The sequence below is a fragment of the Cynara cardunculus genome (assembly GCF_001531365.2).
Source record: "Cynara cardunculus var. scolymus isolate 2C chromosome LG 1, CcrdV1, whole genome shotgun sequence".
Lineage (NCBI taxonomy): Eukaryota > Viridiplantae > Streptophyta > Magnoliopsida > Asterales > Asteraceae > Cynara > Cynara cardunculus.
Genome location: NC_037528.1, coordinates 7807518 through 7827260, shown reverse-complemented (window position 1 = coordinate 7827260; position 19743 = coordinate 7807518). Strand labels below are relative to the sequence as shown.

The 19743-nt window shown below is 31.7% G+C and overlaps 3 protein-coding genes across 4 annotated transcripts; 1 reads left to right on the top strand and 2 right to left on the bottom strand.

Annotated features, from left to right (window-relative positions):
- Positions 1–1352: 1352 nt before the first annotated feature.
- Positions 1353–5200, top strand: LOC112521414 (protein MODIFIER OF SNC1 11). Of its 2 annotated transcripts, none has more exons than XM_025130274.1 (6): positions 1353–1740; positions 3720–3800; positions 3938–4066; positions 4199–4241; positions 4331–4389; positions 4474–5200. In XM_025130274.1, exons 1-5 carry the CDS (start codon positions 1424–1426, stop codon positions 4364–4366), a joined length of 606 nt encoding a protein of 201 aa, XP_024986042.1. In that variant the 5' UTR covers positions 1353–1423; the 3' UTR covers positions 4367–4389; positions 4474–5200. The 2 variants fall into 2 exon arrangements, with proteins under 2 accessions (XP_024986042.1, XP_024986033.1); XM_025130265.1 differs by having other exon boundaries at positions 4328–4389.
- Positions 5201–10269: 5069 nt separating this feature from the next.
- On the bottom strand, positions 10270–12876 carry LOC112528734 (transcriptional regulator IFH1). Its single transcript, XM_025139777.1, has 4 exons — positions 12800–12876; positions 12594–12714; positions 12056–12447; positions 10270–10773 (listed from the first exon to the last, which is right to left on the bottom strand). The coding sequence occupies exons 1-4, from the start codon at positions 12832–12834 to the stop codon at positions 10428–10430; spliced, it is 894 nt and encodes a 297-aa protein (XP_024995545.1). The 5' UTR covers positions 12835–12876; the 3' UTR covers positions 10270–10427.
- A 2927-nt stretch (positions 12877–15803) lies between these two features.
- LOC112529037 (R-linalool synthase QH5, chloroplastic-like) lies at positions 15804–18910 on the bottom strand. The gene is made up of 7 exons (XM_025140120.1): positions 18788–18910; positions 17476–17755; positions 16996–17377; positions 16694–16912; positions 16486–16624; positions 16168–16407; positions 15804–16094 (listed from the first exon to the last, which is right to left on the bottom strand). Exons 1-7 carry the CDS (start codon positions 18908–18910, stop codon positions 15804–15806), a joined length of 1674 nt encoding a protein of 557 aa, XP_024995888.1.
- Positions 18911–19743: the final 833 nt, after the last annotated feature.

Sequence of the window (19743 nt, the reverse complement as noted above, 5' to 3'; positions counted from 1 at the left end):
GTAAAATGTTTTATGACTTTTTCATTCAAAAAAAAATTTAAAACATAAACAATTCAAAATAAAAAACTTTGTTAGGTTTTTATGACCTTCCCGTTATTAAATCACACAGATCTATGTCTGAAATCACCTTTAATTACATCGTATTTTAATATTTTACTAGAAGTGTATTCGCGTAATGCGGCGAGATAAATCTTCATTTTAATGTTTAGTTTTTATTCTTTGTCTCTATCGATATAGTACAATTTTATATGGTTTTAAAAAAACGATAATATTTTTATTTTTGAATGAAATAATAAATTTAAAGATAGCATACAAATTTGAAAAAAATAAAATCGATATTAATATCAAATTAACTATTTAATAGTTCTCGTTTTTTTGGTGTAACTTCTTTAATTCAATTTTTTATTATAATTTAATTTAGGTCTAATAATAATATAATTTTTTATAAAGATAATAATTAACATTATGTTAAAATGTAATGATTATTTTAGATTTTCTATACTTAAAATAGATGTTTATCTTGTATTTGATTATGTTTATCTGCAGTTAGTTACACGAATTTAAAAATAAAGCTTTAATAACTTGTACTTACGTAAAATTACTTGTAATCTTGAATTTTAGGTAATATGCATAAATAAACAGTAATTTATACATAAAAAATGGTTTTTAAGAGTTTATGTCAAATGCTTTATAATATAATGTAGATATTTAACTTTATCTTTATATATTTTATAGAAATGGAATTAATTCAACATTCTATTATTTCAATTAAACTAGACATATTTTCAGTTAAATTTTTTTTCTTCATAAACTATATTTTTTAATACGTTGATGATTCATACTTCCTCTCTCATATATGTTATAGATGTTTTGTTAACAAGATACTATCGTCTATGGGATGTTTGGGATTGCTTATTTAAAACAACTTATGCTTTTTTTGTAAAAATACTTATTAACTTATGTGGTATTAAATTGGAGTTAAATAAAACATGGTTAAAATTGTAAACTGGTAATAAACAGTTTTTCATAAATCAAGAAGGATTAACTTATCAAAAACAGCTTATTACCGGTTTGACATCGGTATAAGCAGTTTTTTTTCTTATCCAAACACTAGAAAACAGCTTATCATCGATGTCAGACTAAAACAAGTTTAAAAACAGCTATAAGCACTCTCAAACACCCCTTGTATATTTATGATGACTTTTTATATGTTTTGGCAAAAAGAGAAAAAGAAAAAGAAAAAAAAAGGGGGGGGGGGGTTTTGAAATTTACACTTTGGTCCCCTATGTTTTCAATTGTGTAAGTAACAACCCCAAGCTGAGAATATAGTGGCGACGGGGTGATCACACATTAGGATTTAGGGCAAATAAATCATCCATCATCATTCATCTCTCTGTCGTAGAAATCGAACCATTTGGACTCAATGACGACGGCGCCATCGAATGCCACCACGATTCAGACAGACGACCATCCTGCAAAGACCCTAGACCCGCTTCCTGCCGAAGGAGTCTCCAGCGACAAATCGCCAGCTTCCTCCATCGAAAAGAAAGACGCTGATTCCGGAGAAACCAAGTTGAAAACTCAAGATCCGGTGACGGTGACGCCCGACAATAGTAATAGCAACAACGGTGAAAACGGTGCTTCTGTTAACGATACTCAGAGGAAGATTCGCCGTGCGGAGCGGTTTGGTATGCCGGTTCAGCTGTCTGAAGAAGAAAAACGAAATTCTCGTGCAGAGAGGTGATCATACTGCTGCAATATTTATTCTCTTTTTCTATATCTTCTCCTATGCGAAGCCGGGGTTGTGGTTTTTATACACATCGAAACGATTTTATGCCATTTATTTTACCTCAGAAGTTAGGATTAAGTTTAGGACTAGGGTTTAACTTTCGTGCCGTTATATTAGGTTTTATTGTAGAAGCCATATAACTTTCCGCTTCCCACCAATTTCATTCTCGGTTTCCTATTTTTATGCCTGCTTGAGTGATTATTATGATAAAGATTGTGACTAGGGTTTAAATTTCGTACCAGAATATTTGGTTTATGGATTTTTTTCGTGTTACTGATGCTGTCATATCTGCTTGCGTTTTTGTTTGTGTACTGATTTTTTGGAGAAACCACCTATGATCATTATGGCCATTGGTAGTATGATATGCATGTTCTGATTTTAGTTTTCTGGTGCTTCCATGATTTGCTTTCCTTTTTTTAGTCTATGCTTTCTTCTGTGCCCTCTTCTTGTTACTAATTGTTTATAAATAGTTTCTTGGGGTGTTAAATGTCAAAATGCTTGTCTAACTTTGTCTTCTCAACGAGTCACTTACAAAAGAGCATTCAATCCTTTACAAGATTGTATGGTATAATGGTTTTTATTAATAAAATGTTTGTATTCCTTACTTGATAGATGTATCTGTTGGAGTCGATTTGAAAGTCATGTTTGTTGTGATCTTTGTCTTTAGAAGGAATCAAATCCATTACCTTGTAGTGCAGAAACTTTTTTTGTGTATGCCATATTTTGTGTAGTCAATCAGAAAGTTGTATTTGTTGTGATCTTTGTTTTTACAGGAATAAGATATTCAAAACTTTATCATCTTTTTCAAGTACAGTTCCAGTATGTGCCAATCATTGTTTCTTTGAATGTACTTAAAATAGTCGATGCTTTTGACTTATTATGATTATGGGTCGGGACTTTTTTTTTTGAAGTATATAATATTTATATACGGCAAATGTAACAAATAAACTCACACCCCCTCCTCACCTATGGTGAGGTTTGAACCCCTGACCTCCTAGAAGGCTAAGGGCTACGATACCGCTAGGCCAAAGTCCCTTTGGTTGGGTCGGGACTTCTAGGCTGCATTTAAGTTTCATTATATATGTTACATATGTCCAAAATATATGTTTACTTTTGCTCTTGATTTGGTTCTTATAGGCAAGAAAAGACTAAGATAGGCTGTATACCATTGATAGAGGCCTGGTAAAAGTTTAGAAAGGACCAAATACATTCATTGCTTTCATTTTTTCTTCCTTCACAATCATATACGTTTTAGTATACAATATAAGAAGCTATTGACGGTATAGGAAAAGTGTCTTTTAGTAATTGAAGTACATGGAATTGATTTCAAAAGCTTAAAGGTATATTGTGATATTGTAGTATCATGATTATATAATTAGATCTTTAATTCGACCACAACTTTTAAGTCTTATGTGACTGCACCATATTCCTTTCATTTCTGTTATGTTAACGGAAACGGTTTATAATGACGAATCATTGGTTTAAGAGTTATAAAGAACTTCCGTTATCTTTTTGTTGTATAAGGTTTAGATGTTATGACGATGCTTCAAGTTTAACGTTATAATATTTGACCAGGGTGTCCAGTTATTGATATAATCCGATGTAGCTTTTCACTAGATGCCTGAGTCTTGACACACTTATTTTTCAGGACCATTATGTGTTTTGGTACGTTCTAGAGACATATAGATGAACAGTATGTTGGTCTACTAACTGCATACTTAATGATGTTGCTAATGTTATGTACTGACATGTGCAAAGTTGTAACCCTCTCGCCATGTATATGCATGTGTGTAACTTGTGGTTTTTATCTCCATCCTTTGCTTGAACTATTTCAGTGTCTGGCTGCATGTTGAGTGCTTATGGTGTTATTGTGATTGTAAAATGTGATGAATGATCTGAACTTATCAAGTTAGGACCTGTTGTACTTCAGGTTTGGTACTGCACCTGGCTCACAAGGATCGGATACCACAAAGAAAGCTGAGGAGCTTAAAAGGAAGGCTAGAGCGGAGAGGTTGTTGACAGCATACATCTTGTCCCTGCATTGTTAAATATTAAATTTACCAGAAATTTAATAGGCTCTTATTTTCATTTACGACTCATTGTTGATTTATTATTTAGTGATGACTATATACTCTGTTGCTCACTCAGATTTGGGATCACACAATCGACACCTACAGAGGAAGATGATAAGAAGAAGGCTAGACTTTCTAGGTTTGGATCAGCTTCAGGTGCTACTGATCCTCTGGAAGAACAGAAAAAGAAAGCAAGGGCCCTAAGGTATGTACTGTACTTTATCAACAATACTGGTCCTGTAGAGTTTTAATTTAGGGATTTTCTTGTGCAATTACGGTCATGGTAGAATTTGGAGACATTTTATTTTGAGCAATAGCCTGAATAGTTATTTTACAGGTTTTCAGGAACACAGACGAATGGCAATGGAAAAATTGAACAGGTAGGTCCTTGTGTACTTGTGCTTTTGTAAGTTGTAAGATGTTTATGTGCTGTTCTATCAGCTATTAATTCCACCTATTTAAACAGAAGGCGACCATTGCTGGCAAGGCAGGTGGAGAGGCTTGAGGGCCTGCATTTTGTCTTTTGCAGTAAGACGTTACATTGTCTATTGACTTTGAGTTGCCATAAATTTGGTTTGTTGATGTGGTTTTAACTATGGTTTCATTTGGCAGGTCAGAATTAGTAATCTTTTGATCAAGAACAACTCGTAAAGATACCCATGACATGAACCTTTGTTTATTTTGGAGTTAGATGGTGCTTCCTTTCATATCAGGTGCAGTAAGTATGATAAAGCTGGTGTGCCCCGACTTAATTGATAGCAATCTCCTTGGTGTCACCCAAAACTTAATGAACTGATAAGGATATAAAAAAGTGTTATAGTTATGAAATGGTGAATTCGTGTTAGATTGTAGGGACATGATATAACAAGAACTAACTAGTACCTAAGTTGTCTTTGATTTTTATTTTTAGTTATCATCCAGGCAATGCTCACTTTTCTATGTCATTTCAATAAAAAAACCGGTAAATGGCAGTCTAGCATCATCAAGTCCATGATTTTTGGTGAAATATCTCGAAATGTTTTGCTTACATCTTCAACAATGGTGTGGTGCAGTTAAAAACGTATATTGAGGAATCGTTTGGTACATCTTCAGGTAAAGGTAAATTTATATCATTTTGTGTATACCAAGAATCATGGATGAGGTGATGTTAGGATGTGGAATTTACTTACTAGTACAACTTGGAGAAATATGTTTTATGTTGGTCGGAATCGTTTATCTAATAGGATTGTGATACTGTATAAGAAGGGTAGATGATGAAGTGATTGATTACTTGCAAAAGGGTCCTTTATGTCGAATGAATGTAAGTTTGGGTGGTCGGAGATTGTTATTAGTTTTGTTTGGTGGGGGGGATGCCTGTTTTATCTGCTGCTGCTGTTACAGGTCAGGTGTTTAAAGTAGGAGACAGAGGGAGGGAAGCACCATATAGTTAATTGGGTTAAAATGACAATTGGGTTGTGTTTTTGTTTTAATGTAAACTCTACTGGATTGTTTTGGAAAGAGCAGGGTTGTTCATAACTTGCTTGCTATCTTACTTGTGCTGTTTGCATGATCCCTCCTTTGACTGTGAAATTGAATACCATCTGTTGAGATGGTTGAAGATGAAAACCAAGTAACATCACTTGTCTACTGGCCATGGGTCATGTGGCTCAACATTGTGACAAGTAACTTTATATATGGCCTCAGGGTGAGGGTTGTTTGGGATCTTTTCTTTTCATTAAGCCATGATTGAATTTGTGGACTGTACGAATTAAGATCAAATAGATAGTTTGGATGGCATAAAATTTGACATTTTGTCTGGATGTTATTGAATGTGAGATGAGTGCTTAATTAGTCATTAAGACATTTGTATGAAGTTACTTAACTTCAAATTAAACAATAGAAATATAGGACCATTAGGAAGGCTTCTTCACCATGAATCAGCTTTTTGAGAAATTTGCATTTTCTAGTTTTGATGATAGAGGCATAAAGACAATGTGCAAACTAGTGCTGATTGAAGTAGGGGTGCTAGAAAAACCAATCAACCCCGCCCAAAAAAACCAAAAGAAACTCGACCTGAGGTAACTCGATATATATAGTTGATACAAAATTAGGTTAAAATAAATCTATTGGGTTGTAATTGAGTTAGGGTAATTTGAATCCTAACATAATCTGATGAACTTTTCTATACTAGGAATTTAATATGATTGTAAAGTTCTTCATTAATGTGTATGTTAGACATTAAACCAACCTACAATTAGCTGTAATTAAAATTATATTACAATTTTCAATCGTAGTTTTACTTTCTTATTTGCATGAACTTTTAACTTTTTTTAAGTTAGTCTTTTTGTACGTTCTCATTTTAATTTTACTTGGTTTAAACAAAACGCTTAGTTAGATTAACAGATGATGTACCAAAGTTCAAACTCGACCAACCCAATCTATATGATTTGGATTGAATTGGGTTGTACTTTTGCTTGGGCTGGATTGAGTTGAGATTTTCCAAACCATAAGCATTGGATTTGGTTTTTAAATGCTTTCGCCCAATCAGCTCAACCCATGTATAGCTGAAGGTTTAACGAGGGATGAAAAAGTAGTGTATGTGGGCAATGGATTGGGTAAAGGGTGTTTTTCAAGTAAAAAGGAATTCGATAAATGGGTAAACGGCAGGATGATTAAACCATTAGGTCCATTAAAGCATATTACACAAAAATCAAATACCCTTTAGCTTCAAAACTAAATGTAATGAGTTGTTTATTGTGTATTACTTATTTTATTGGGTGAGTATGATCAGGACCATGAATCTTACCTTGTAAGATCAATAGTCTTACCTACCATTAAGTGAAGGATAAGACTTTTACTTGGTTAGTGTTTATCATAATAAGATACGTTTATCAACAATCCATTTTTGTGGTTGAGAATGTAAGTCAAGATTGTTACTCTTGTTGGTAAATACTTACCTGATAAGACCCAAAGACAAACATCTTCGTCCCGTTGCTTGGGCTCCCACATGGGTTGATACCATTCAAATGGAATTAGACTCGTGGCCTCTCATTTCATGGGATTGATAAATGATTCAATGATTGTCGCTAACTTAACCGGTCACACCGACTCACATGTAAAAATAACAAAAGAGAAGGTTTTTGATTAATTTTATTAATGTGATCTTGTAAGGTAAAATGTGTGAAAACGAAATGTATTTTCATTCAATTCTTATTTTTAGAATATATAACCTCAACTACCATTTAAAGATTGAAAAAGTTATTCAAAATTATGTCAAGATTTATCGATTTCATATCAACATTAGAGGTATTAAAATAGACATTTTTCAAATTACAGATCATTAAATTAATATTTAAAAAAAATTCTCCAAAATATTAATCCAACAAAAATAAGCCCTATTTTCCCACGCCTTGTCCTGTATTTTAGGGATGGGCTAAATCTACTCCTAAATAAGGAAATTGACATAAAAAATGAGAAAATAGGGTTTCACTTTTAGCTATTTTCTGACCTAAATTCACTATTTAACCAATCCTTATGCACAAGGCTTATACATAAGCTTAAGGATTGGGTTTCAAGCAAAAAAATCATTACGACAAAGTGGAATCCTTATGCATATGTATAAGCCTTCTGTAAGGATTCCACTTTCTGCGTAAGAATTTCAGTCTGTCGGTTGCCTGAAAACCAATCCTTACACACATGTGTAAGCCTTCTCCATAATGAATAAAAAGTGAATTTGGCCTATAATATGGCTAAAAAATGGAACTATCTATCAGTTTTGGCTATTTATGTAAATATCTCCTATATACATATATATGTATATTATATATACGCCTACCTACCAAAAGGCCTTTGGCCTAGCAAAATATAAGAAGAATGTATAAGTTTATTTGTTCTATTTACTATATATAAATAGGGAAAATTGCATCAAAATGGAACCAACTTTCACCTGATTCCTATTTTGGGGAACCAACTTTCAAAATCGTCATTTTGGGGAACCAACTTTCACTTGATTTTTATTTTGGGGAACCAACTTTCACCTGATTCCTATTTTGGGGAACCAACTTTCAAAATCGTCATTTTGGGGAACCAACTTTCACTTAATTTTTATTTTGGGGAACCAACTTTCACCTGATTCCTATTTTGGTGAACCAACTTTCAAAATCGTCATTTTGGGGAACCAACTTGCATCTGATTCCTATTTTGGGAAACCAACTTGCAAAATAATTATAGAAAAATAACTAAAATTCATTTCTTTTCAAAAATTAATGCAATAAAATCTATTTTTTTTATTTCAAATCTCGTTTTTTAAATTCAGATATCAAATTGAAGATTTTTCGAAAAAAATCCAAATTACTACGATAAAAATTATTTTTTACTAATGCAATAAAAAAATCAATTTAATAGAAAAAAATTAATTGATGCAATAAAAAAAATATTAAATATCACATTCAAGATTTTTATATCTAAYCAATCTGTGTCAATATTAAAGTTTAAATCAAATTTGACAAATCCAACCAAAAGTTTGATAGAGACCCTTAAATTATCTGTTACCTGTTCAACAGATCAATCAGACCCTTAAATAAACAAAAAGTTTGATAGAGTCCCCTAAATGACAATTTTGAAAGTTGGTTCCCCAAAATAGGAATTAGGTGCAAGTTGGTTCCCCAAAATGACGATTTTGAAAGTTGGTTCCCCAAAATAGGAATCAGGTGAAAGTTGGTTCCCCAAAATGACGATTTTGAAAGTTCGTTCCCCAAAATAGGAATCATGTAAAAGTTGGTTCCATTTTGGTACAATTTTCCCATATAAATATTATATACTTCAAAACTTATTTTTTATATTTCTATCGCACGATTAAACTTGATTGTAATGTAAAGAGTTGCATCACCCTTATTTTTTTAATGCAGCAATTGAATGGAGTAGTAACCTGAAAAGGAGGTTACAATGAGGGGTGACCACATCGAGAAGGCATGTGATATGAAGGTGGAAAGAACTAAACATGACAATTTGTACCATAACAACAGACAAAAAAAGTTTGGACCCTATATCAATCGATTGGATCGGCTTCATTTAAATTGTAAAAATCATTTAAAATTGTAAAAATAATATATTATTGAAATCCATATTCGCTTATCTATTGGTTTTTTTACCAATCATTCACATATAATAATATATATTAAAACTCGATTCTTTTACTAGTTATTCACACATGAATCAATTAGTTTTATGTAATCAACATTTTTGTCTTTTTTATTCGAGCATGTCTTTAGTAGATAATACGTTTAAAAATTACCGAAAATTCATTTCTAAGACCCAATAAATTTTACAAGCTTAGGGATAAAAACATTAAATAAGTGAAACAAAGACAACATATTCCATTCATATGAGTGACCCAATAATAATATTGATAGGATTGGGGCATGGTACAAACATATATGCAAAAAGTACAATACATTTGATGCCACATTTATCGAATCCAATGGCTTTGGAAATAACTCCACACGGGAGCTCACGTGCACAATTTATTATTTTGGCTTTCAATACCATTCAATTCAAATTTTTTTTTTATAATAATAAAATATTTAAATTTTTAGAACAACTTCAACGGATCAACATGAAGAAAACAAAGACTTAAGAATATGTTTTCAAAATGTAAAAAGTACGAGAGAAACTGTAAAAATCTCTAAATTTGGAGAACACTTCAAAAATGATACAATTAGAAAAATATTTATTAATATATTTCTATCAACGGGAAACTTTAAAATCAAATATTTAGATGAATGAAATATTTTAATGATATAAACAATGTTGTAAACTTCAAAATAGAGATTTTATTGAAGATGAACGTATTTTTGTTTTAAAGATTTTAGAATTTCATTCTTTATTTTAAAAAAGCTATTGGAGACACTCTTAGTAAATTCTCGTGACCATTTTTATAAGATGACGTAACGATTGAATGAATGCATTATAGGGTTGTACAATAAGCCGACATGGGTACATGTGTTATTTGCACAACTAACCACCTGCAAGGGTACCATGACTCATGTGTCCCTTGTGATATGCTCATTTAGGTTCAATGAAGTTCTTCATTTACTTGTGACTTTTACGATCATATATCTTTATTATATTATAAAACATTCATTTCATTTTTTATGACGTTAATAAATTGTTTTGTATCATGAAAAAAAAGTTTTTCAAACAAGAAGTTTTCGGGGTCTAGCTCGAGCCCAACCTACAGAACTTGCGTCTTGCGGGTCGTTGAAATCGTTCAAATCATATCGGATTGTTATGAAACTTTCCACGAATTTTTGTGTGATTTTTCTCCAACATTAATAAATCGTTTTGCACCAAATACAATATATTAATAAAATTGTGAGGAATTGCACCGAGTTTTCATTCTCGGTTTATAATAAATTTTTTAAATCTTGCTGCATTACACACGTAGACAGCTAGTACACATATAGTTGGATAATGCAAAAAGCAAAATGCTCTGTTAACAAACTTAGGTAGGCTTCGTGTAACTATAAATAACATGTATAACGATTTCTTTCTTGAACTTTTTTAAGATTTAAAGAGTCATGATCTTCTTAAATCACTCCAGGTTTTAGATCTAACAGGAATCTACCACAAGCAATGTTTGATCTGAGATGTTGTCTCATCGCCAATGATCTTTGAAGACTTTCTTTGGCATACCTTAAAGCATGAAGAACGTCTTTCACATTACCGTTTGAAATCGGCACATCTTGTTTCTCTTCTTTTATCACATTTTCAACCACAACTAATGCCATGGAGTTGTCAAAGCCATCGTCACGATCTGTATCATGCTCTGATGTCATAATCGTTAACGCCATTGAGTTATCAACATTATCGTCTATGTCTTCAGTATTGTGTCCTTCATCATTAATGTTGTTCTTTGTAACTGAAAATTTCAACCTAGTAAATGAAGTTAAAAAAATATGAGAAAAATTGTCCGAAAACCATTACAAATTACGAATTTTAAAAGAGAATTTAAATGACTCTCATCAAAATTTTAATAAGAATTATTAAACAATGTTAAATTAAAAAAGATTAAACTTAAACAGTTTTGAACCTCTTTTTATTTTTCATTTTATAATTATATTTGTTAAAATTCATTTTTTTTATATGTGTGTTTTGATTTTAGAATTTAAATTTGAAGTAAAAATATAATCAATTTCAACTTCAAAAATAAAATGTAAAATTATGAGATACATATGGCAAAATATAATCAAATAAAAATATATTTTCAGAAATAAAAAAATATATCAAACAAACAATGTTTGAGATTGCTTATTTGAAACAACTTATGCTTTTCTACAAAAGTTTTTATCAACTTATTATAAGTAGAATGATTTAACTTTTTCAAAAACTCCTAATTACCGGTTTGAAATCGGTATAAACTATTTATCCAAACACTCAAAAGTGTTTATTACCGAGACCACACCAAAATAAATCAATAAACTATTTTTATAAGCAAAATCAAACAACTCCTTAGCCTAAAAACAATTGCATTTTGTATTTCAAATTCAAAGAAATTATCTGAAAAAAATGAATTTTTTGATCTGTTCTTTGAAAATTTAAAAACCCATTAAGGGGGTGTTTGAGATTGCTTATAAAAACAACTTATCAACTTATTCCTGTATGACATTGGTAATAAACATTTTTGAGTGTTTGGATAAATAACTTATATGAGTGTCAAACCAGGGACAAGAAGTTTTTGTAGAAGTTAAATCCTTCTAACTTATAATAAATTAATAAATACTTTTGTAAAAAAAAAACATAAATTATTTCAAATAAACAATTTCAAACACATCCTAAATTTGTGAGAATGAACCAAGGGTTTTTAATATTTAGTTTGTGACTAAACTACAAAGTTCACACAATCTACAATGGTCTAATATATTTTTTTATTTCATATTTTATCAAATATAATAATTAATTTATAGTAAAATTATATATGGGTGGAAACTGAATTCAATTTAAATCTAAAATTTTAAAAGATTATGAACAAAAAAACATGAAAAAAGGAAACAAAAGGGACGTGGCAAGATTCTATTTGGTTTTTTGAAATTTGAATAAATAATTATTAAAAATAATTAGCAATCATAACATAAAATCTACTAATTATTTAACATTATTATGAATTTTCATAAAACATCATTTAAATTTAAATGTCTTCTAAATTCAAGAAACATACCCATCTTTCTTTACAGCATCATCTTCATCATCATCATCATCATCATCATCATCATCATCATTTTGAATCACATTCTCATTGGAATTCCCAGAAATGGACTCATCTACAGACCCCAAATTCTCTTCTTGTGAAGGGCAACTTCGTCTATTGCCTTCTGTGCTGAATTTTGAAGTGTTTCTGAATTGGGTTTTCTGCAACTCCATCTGATCTTGAGATTTAGAAGACGATGAAACTGATGAAATCTCACTTTTTTCAGAAAAACTTGAAGATTCATCTGCTGAAACGTATGATATCTTCAAAGATTCAAGCTTTTTCATCAAGAATTTAAGCCTCTTTTCAGCTTTGTTTCTTGATTTGATCTCCACTTTCAACTGCTTTTCAAGCTCAATCACCTGAAATTTTCAACCCCATATCAAGATCACAAATGCCAGTAAAGAAACACAACGAAACACGTTGGAGTGTGTGAAAACAGAAATTGGGTCTCGTTTTGGGATTAGAGAAGATTGAAACACACACAATGAATGTGTAAAAACCAAACCTTTTTGGCAATTTGTTCAGATTCTTCATTAGCAGCTTTAGAAGCTGCTCTTTCTGCAAGTAATCTGCCTCTTAAACACTCTACGGTCCTCAGACCTTCATCTTCTTCCATTCTTTTGTCACTGAAATCAAAACCCCACATCCGTATTTTGCTTATAATCTCACAGATGAGAGAGAGTAGAGAGAGAGAGAAAGAGTGGGACCCACCTCCATTTTGCAGTGAAAGTATCATTAACCATCATTGATCTTGCTTCTTGTTTTCAGCTTTTCTTGAAATCTTCAGAGGTCTGCAGCCCGACACCTGAGAATAAACCTTTGTCAACGATGTTCTTATATGTATATATATATATGTATATATTTCGAACGGAAATTTTTGAACAAGAAACAGAGAAGGGTTTTTATAAAGAGGTGCAGTGGGGGGTTTAGTTGGTGGGTGGGCCTGTGATTCTTTGGTTCACCTTTTAACCGTATATTCATTCATTGCAGCTTAATTTGCTTTTATTGTTCAAACTCTTGACCTTCTTCATTAATACATATTTCTTGTGTTGTATGTGCTTATAATTATTTAAATTTGATTAGTTAATGGTATGTATTAATGTGGAAAAACAGAGGATTGTCATTAGATCCCAAGGGGGGGACTAGGAGTGCCTTAGAAGTACACCCACAATCATGATAATGGATGATTACCAATCTACCCTTCTAAATGCCAAGCATTAAGCATAGTGGGGTATATGATCTCAAGCTATTCTAGTTTCCATTATAATGTTAATGCATTTGGTTCTTGATAGTCACTCAAAAGGGATAAAAATGTAATTTTTTAAATGCCCTTTTTGTTTTAAAACTAAATTAACAACCCCCCATCACACACACATGTAGTGATACCATGCCACTCTCTTTATATCATCAATCAATTTTAATTTCTTTATCAAGACTTGCAACCCCATGCTACTTGAAAAGTGTTCATAATTACACATCATAATATATTATGTATTATATATAATTTTCTCATTTTAAGTTATATGATGCTCACTAAGTTTCAATACTCATATGCTTGAAACATTTGTGATGATGGTATTTTTTTTATTTTACTTTTAATTCAAAGGATTAATCGTTTTTGAAATACATGTGTGACACGCATTATAATTTGACATGCCATTATTGCATTCGTCACTCCACCAAGCTTGAAGACTTTGTCCATTTTTCTAGAAATAAGAAGACATATTTGTATGTCCTTTACAAAATATTCATTTTAAAACATGCGGACATTCCCATGTTTTAAACATCTATTTTTTTATAAATATTTTGGGTTCATACGGAACTGTTAAAACTAATGGTCGGATTTGGACGTTTAAAAAAAATTCCTAGACAAACTGATTCGGACTGTTTATAGATTTGTAATTAATTAAAATTTATATATAATTACAATTTGATACTTCTTTGTTAGAAAAAAAAACTTTAAGATCCTAGTTGACTAGCTTTGGGCTAGACTTCACCTATCGAGTACCAACCACCTCCAAAATATATACTATATGCATATGTGAAGCTATTTTGTTTTCTTAAATCATATACATAGTTATGTTTTTACGTCTTTTTTTAAATTGGAAAAAAGTAAGCAATTTTAAATGGTTATACACAATTGTGATTTTATATAAGGTTTTTTCTAAATGTAAAATATTTTTAGGAACGTTAGCCCAAGAGCAAGCCCCAACCTGTTTATATGGCCGATACTAGCAAGTAACAAGCCCGCAAAACTGATTTAAATTTGTTATATTAGGCTCGTAGAAAAAAAAAATCAGGTTAGAATCAACCTTGACTAGATACAAGTTGTATACTCGTGCTATGGAATGATGCAATATTTTATTATAAACCGAAAAAAATAATAATTTCTCATTATAAAAAAGAAAATTCGAAATCAATGCATGAATAAAATAGAAATTACAGGTAGTGATCGACCATGTCTTGAAGATCTAATAAAGATCTTCAAAAAATATATCGATGTTAACGTCAAATTAAATATTGTAAAATTCACGTTATTTTCACATAATTTATTGATTTACTTTATAATTTAGATATTTAATATTGAAAATAAATATGTAATTTAATTTTAGTTTTAATAATGAATTTTTATATGTGGATAAAGAAACATTTTGTGGTATCGATAGAGTTTAATAATCACCTTGTACTTAAACATGGTTGATTTTATGAAGTGTAAAGAGCTGTAAGAAAAATAATTATCCGTAAATTTAGAATTTAATAAATTATTTATTATCAAACAACGTCTAATATTTAGAATTTAATAAATTATTTATTATTAAACAATAAATTGAGGTGATAGGCCAAAATGGTTTGGGCTGATGGTTTTAAGGCCTGGCTTGTGGGCTTTATTGAATGTTGATTGTACTGATTGGGCTTTTATTGGTTTTTTTATTAGCCTTTTCTATGATGGTTTTTGCTCTAGAATTTGGGCCTTCAAATTTTTTTTCTTGGGCTGCTGATGGGGATTTGGGCTCCCATGGGAATTTCTTTTTGATTTTTGAGTTGAGATGGGGTTTTAAAATTGTTTTTGGCCAATTTGTTAGGCCTCTTTTTAGTTTATTTCCCTAAGCATTTTGGTACATGTTCATGTCTACTTCTCCTTTGTAAGTGGTTTGTTTTTTGGATAAAATTTCCAAGGGGTTCCGTCCTCTTTTTCCAAATAATCTGAAGATTTAATTACATATATATTTAAAAGGGAATTATTGATGATGTTGGTTTCAAGCGTCTTTTCCTCGCCACTGCATGCCAACCATTTAGGCCATGTTTGGCAATTATAAGCTAACATATTTTTTTAGCCTATTGAAAAAATCCCAAATTGTTAACCGTATGCTAACTTTTTAAAATGCTACTTTATGTAACGTTTCAATAAGCTCCACGGTTCTTATTCACTTCTTTTTCCAAATTAATTATTCCCCTTACGTTTTTTTCCAACATATCCTTTTAAGTCATTCAACAATGTCATCTAGCATTTAGCAAACACGACTAGTTCATCAGCTAGTTTGTAAAACATATCCTTATTCATATCAAAGTAACAACTCAAGTTTTCCCGCTAGCCAGGACATTCAACTCAAAAACACTTGGATTTTAAACCTTATTTTGAAAATTCATCAACATCATATAAGCGGCGGGGCGGGTAGAACTCAAATTAAAGGATAACGATCCCCTAGCTAGGATCTTATTTGSGAGTAAAAAGCAAGGAAATTTCATGAGATTTATACAGATCATCTGGCGAACCAAATATATCCCCACGCTGGTACGTAAAGTGCCCCATCCTGCCAAGATTTGCTGCACATTCGCCAAATATGCGAGAAGATGGAGTTTTGAGGGCCATTTTCTCTTTATTTAGCTTTTTCCATGTCTCGATGATCAACTTGTGTACATATTCCCTGGCTTTCTCTTCAGRAGCACCCGTTTCATGCATGTAACACTCCACTGATTTTGGAACATCACCTCTTTTAAGCTCCGCCTGATCAAAATTAACAAAGTAAAATATCTATATGTATGTAAGCAGCTYTCTAGMACGTATGAAGAAAGATTACCGATGATGTTCCCAGGTCATCAGTAAGACGTAAAATCATAGCAGACAAGTGAAGTACGTTGYGCAAGGCGTCGTTAGCATTAATMTCGTCATCMCTTGAAGCGAAGAAATARGCATTTGAAATTATTACAAGAACTGAAATGGTAATACACGAGTTGTTCAAGTACTCTTCAAGCGTTGGTGTGTATCCGCTGTTGAACCACCGTGCCTCCACCAGGTTTGCTTCACAGTAATCTGCCCACTGCACATWAAAGTACCATCTTATATCATAAATTGGACAACATTTAAATGAAGAAATGAAGATGGATAGACGAGCTACCGCTTTTTTCACAGAAGGTATAACAAGGGATTCTTGGTCTGYCAAGGTGTTGTATGCCATCTCATTGATGGTGTTGTAGAATCCAAGGAAGCATATCTTCATGTAAACAGGAAGTTCTTCCATGGCATTGATGTCCCATCTGTTTATAAGCCACTCAATGGAATTATATACCAAAAAACTAGCACCAAACCAAACACTAATTAATTACCTTTTGACAACTTGGGTGAATTGTTCGAGTTCATCCAAAGTACCATATACATCGTAGACATCGTCTATCACATTTACTAGGGAAATAAGCTTTGTGATGTTTCTCCTTACAACACCAAATGATGGTTCGTAACGCGAACCAACAGACCACATAAAACTCTCCACCAACCTGTCTCGAGCAAAGCTCAGCTTCTTGTCCCAACCTAGACGATTCCACCACCTATATATACGTATACCAAGTGTACATGTCAAGTTATGTACTCCTGGAAAAACTCATTTAATTCTAAGAAACTCCAAATATACCTTGATGAGTACTTTAGATCTTCTTGGTGTATTTCTTGCACAATGTTGAAGTCCAATTCAGCAAGCTCTAACAACAAGGGTTTCATGTGACTTCTCCTCCTGTATGTTTCTATAAACCATATTGCCTCAAACCTTTGAATCGTCCAATGCAATGGAAGCTCCAAGGCATGACTTACTAACATCGACATACTTGCATCAACAATGCTCTTCTTCTCCATCTTTTCTTTGAGACATTTGGTTGTGAATTCCCTGGCTTCATCCRGTATATTTTCATCCTCGGTAGCAAGAAATGAAGCCTCATACAGGTTAAGCATTCCTACAATGTCTTCACGTATATGGGCCTTGATGTTTCCTGTCTCATCCTTGATGTCCTCAAATATTTCTAAACGATAAAAAGACCACAAATCATAAATCATTCACAACTTCTTTTTGTTATGAAACAAGAGAGGAATTAATTCATTAGAAATGAGAGGTGGGTACCTTGAGGGATACGATAACCATGTTGTCGTAAGAGTCTAAAGCCGAGGGATTTCAGGTTCAAATCCATTCCGTTCCACTTGTCATGACTTTSRTAGTTGGAATTGTAAATCGTCTTCAACACATTGTTTATTTCATCTTGGAAGTGATATGATATTCCAAGCCTCTGCAAGTCATCAACTAATTCAAGTGTACTCAACGGGTTCTCCGCTGCTGATTCATTAGAGATCATCGTCCTCACAGTTTCTTTTAAAGCTTGTGATGCTGTCTTGCATTTTTCATCCTGTATAGACACATACAAACAAGTTGTATTTAATAAATCATATATATATAAGTAATATATTGTCCATGAAACGATTTGAATGAGGGACGATAGCAGGGCTCATCCAAAGCTTTTTGATGTCCTGGACGGAAACGTTAAAACATGTCCCAACAAAAAAAAAAAAACGCAAATACATTTTACGTTTTGTAAAACTGTTGAAAATGTGTTAGTCTATATCCAAACATATGCACAATTTTTTCCAACAAAATGGTGAAAAACCTTGTATTAATACACACACACATGTGTGTGTGTCATTTTTTATGTTTTATTATTTATACATATATATCATATATAAACTAATATAAGTATAATTTATAATATAATTTTTAATAAATATCATAACTAAAATAACATTTGTAATCAAATAAATTAAAATTATATAGACATCAAACTTTCATAAATATTAAATAACAAATTTGTAATACATTTCACCAACATTATTTGGTGTAAAATTGATATAAAAATGGGATTTTGGTGATAATGAGATGCCCTTTACCGAGCAACAAATCCACACCCAATTTGTTGAATAAACATGTTTGACGAAATTATACACATAACAAAAACAATAATATTTCAAGTATTATTAAGGTCGTCTAAAAATAATAAGTTATACAAATATTAATTTTATTTCAAAGAAATATTTATTGTTGTAAAAACAAGACAAAAATGAACTTTAAAAATTAATCGGAAGTAAAAAAGAAAAAGAAGATAGGGAATAGGGAGCGAAGTATTAAAACCAAGATATAGATAAATAGAAACAAAATAATTTCCAATCCATTGGTAAAAATCTCTTGATAATAGTAGATGACCTGAGTTCAAATCTTTCTAGTAACAATTCTATTTAATTTTTAATGCATATATAACTAGAATTTGGCTATTTGATGCCCTTGGGTTTGGGATGCCCTAAGCCGCCGCCCGGACTGCCCACCCACAGGGCCGGCCATAGTATATGTCATTAGTTGATGCATGAGGTTATTCAATAACTTAACGTACGACATAGTTGGTGGTGTTGAGTGACTGGAGATAATCATAGGACCACTGTGAAGGGGGATAGTTTGCTGATCGTCTAACAACAGGTGGCTTATTAGTAGTAGTAGTAGTTGCATGATCAGCCATGGTAATTATGGTATTGGATTTTGTTGAATATAACTGGTTTTGAGACCCATTTGATCTTGTTTTTCTACATGAATGAGAAGGGCGAGCAAAAACATGATGAGTCGTGAGGTTGGAGGTGAATAAAGGTGAAGCCATAGCAAAAATAGATGCGAGTATGGTAGAAAAGAATGAACGATATAGAGGTGTGGGCCGGTACTGGGATAGTAAAAGATCGAACGGATTGGTGGTATATATATATAGGGATGAGGATGGTACCTAAATAAATCTGAGTTAATCATTCATTTGAATCATGTTTTGAATAAAATATTGATAAAAATAGTTCAAAATGACGTGTGTAATGTGTTGCATCCGGATTATATATATTAATATATTATATTATTAAATATTTGTTTTGATTATATTATAAGATATTGTAATCGACTAGTTTTTAAAGATGCTATTTTCGGTCACTTTACATGCTTGTCAGCTAGTTTTTGCCAAACATGATTTGTTCATCAGCAAGCTTATCGGCTACCAATTAGCTTATGAGCCATCGGCTAGCTTATCAACTAAATTGACAAACACAACCTTAGGCATTGTTTGCTAAAAATAAGCTAGCTTATTTTATCGATATACGTTTGGATGCAAATAAGTTAGCTTATTGAAACGCTACTTGGAATAGCGTTTTGGTAGCTTATTGTCCCTTATTCTAATTTATAACCCTGATTAATATTAATTATAAATAATTATTAATAAATTTAAATCAATATTGCTAATATTAATAAATATTAATTAATATTAATAAATATTAATTAATATAAATAAAAATTAATTTTAATTAATTTTGGTTATAC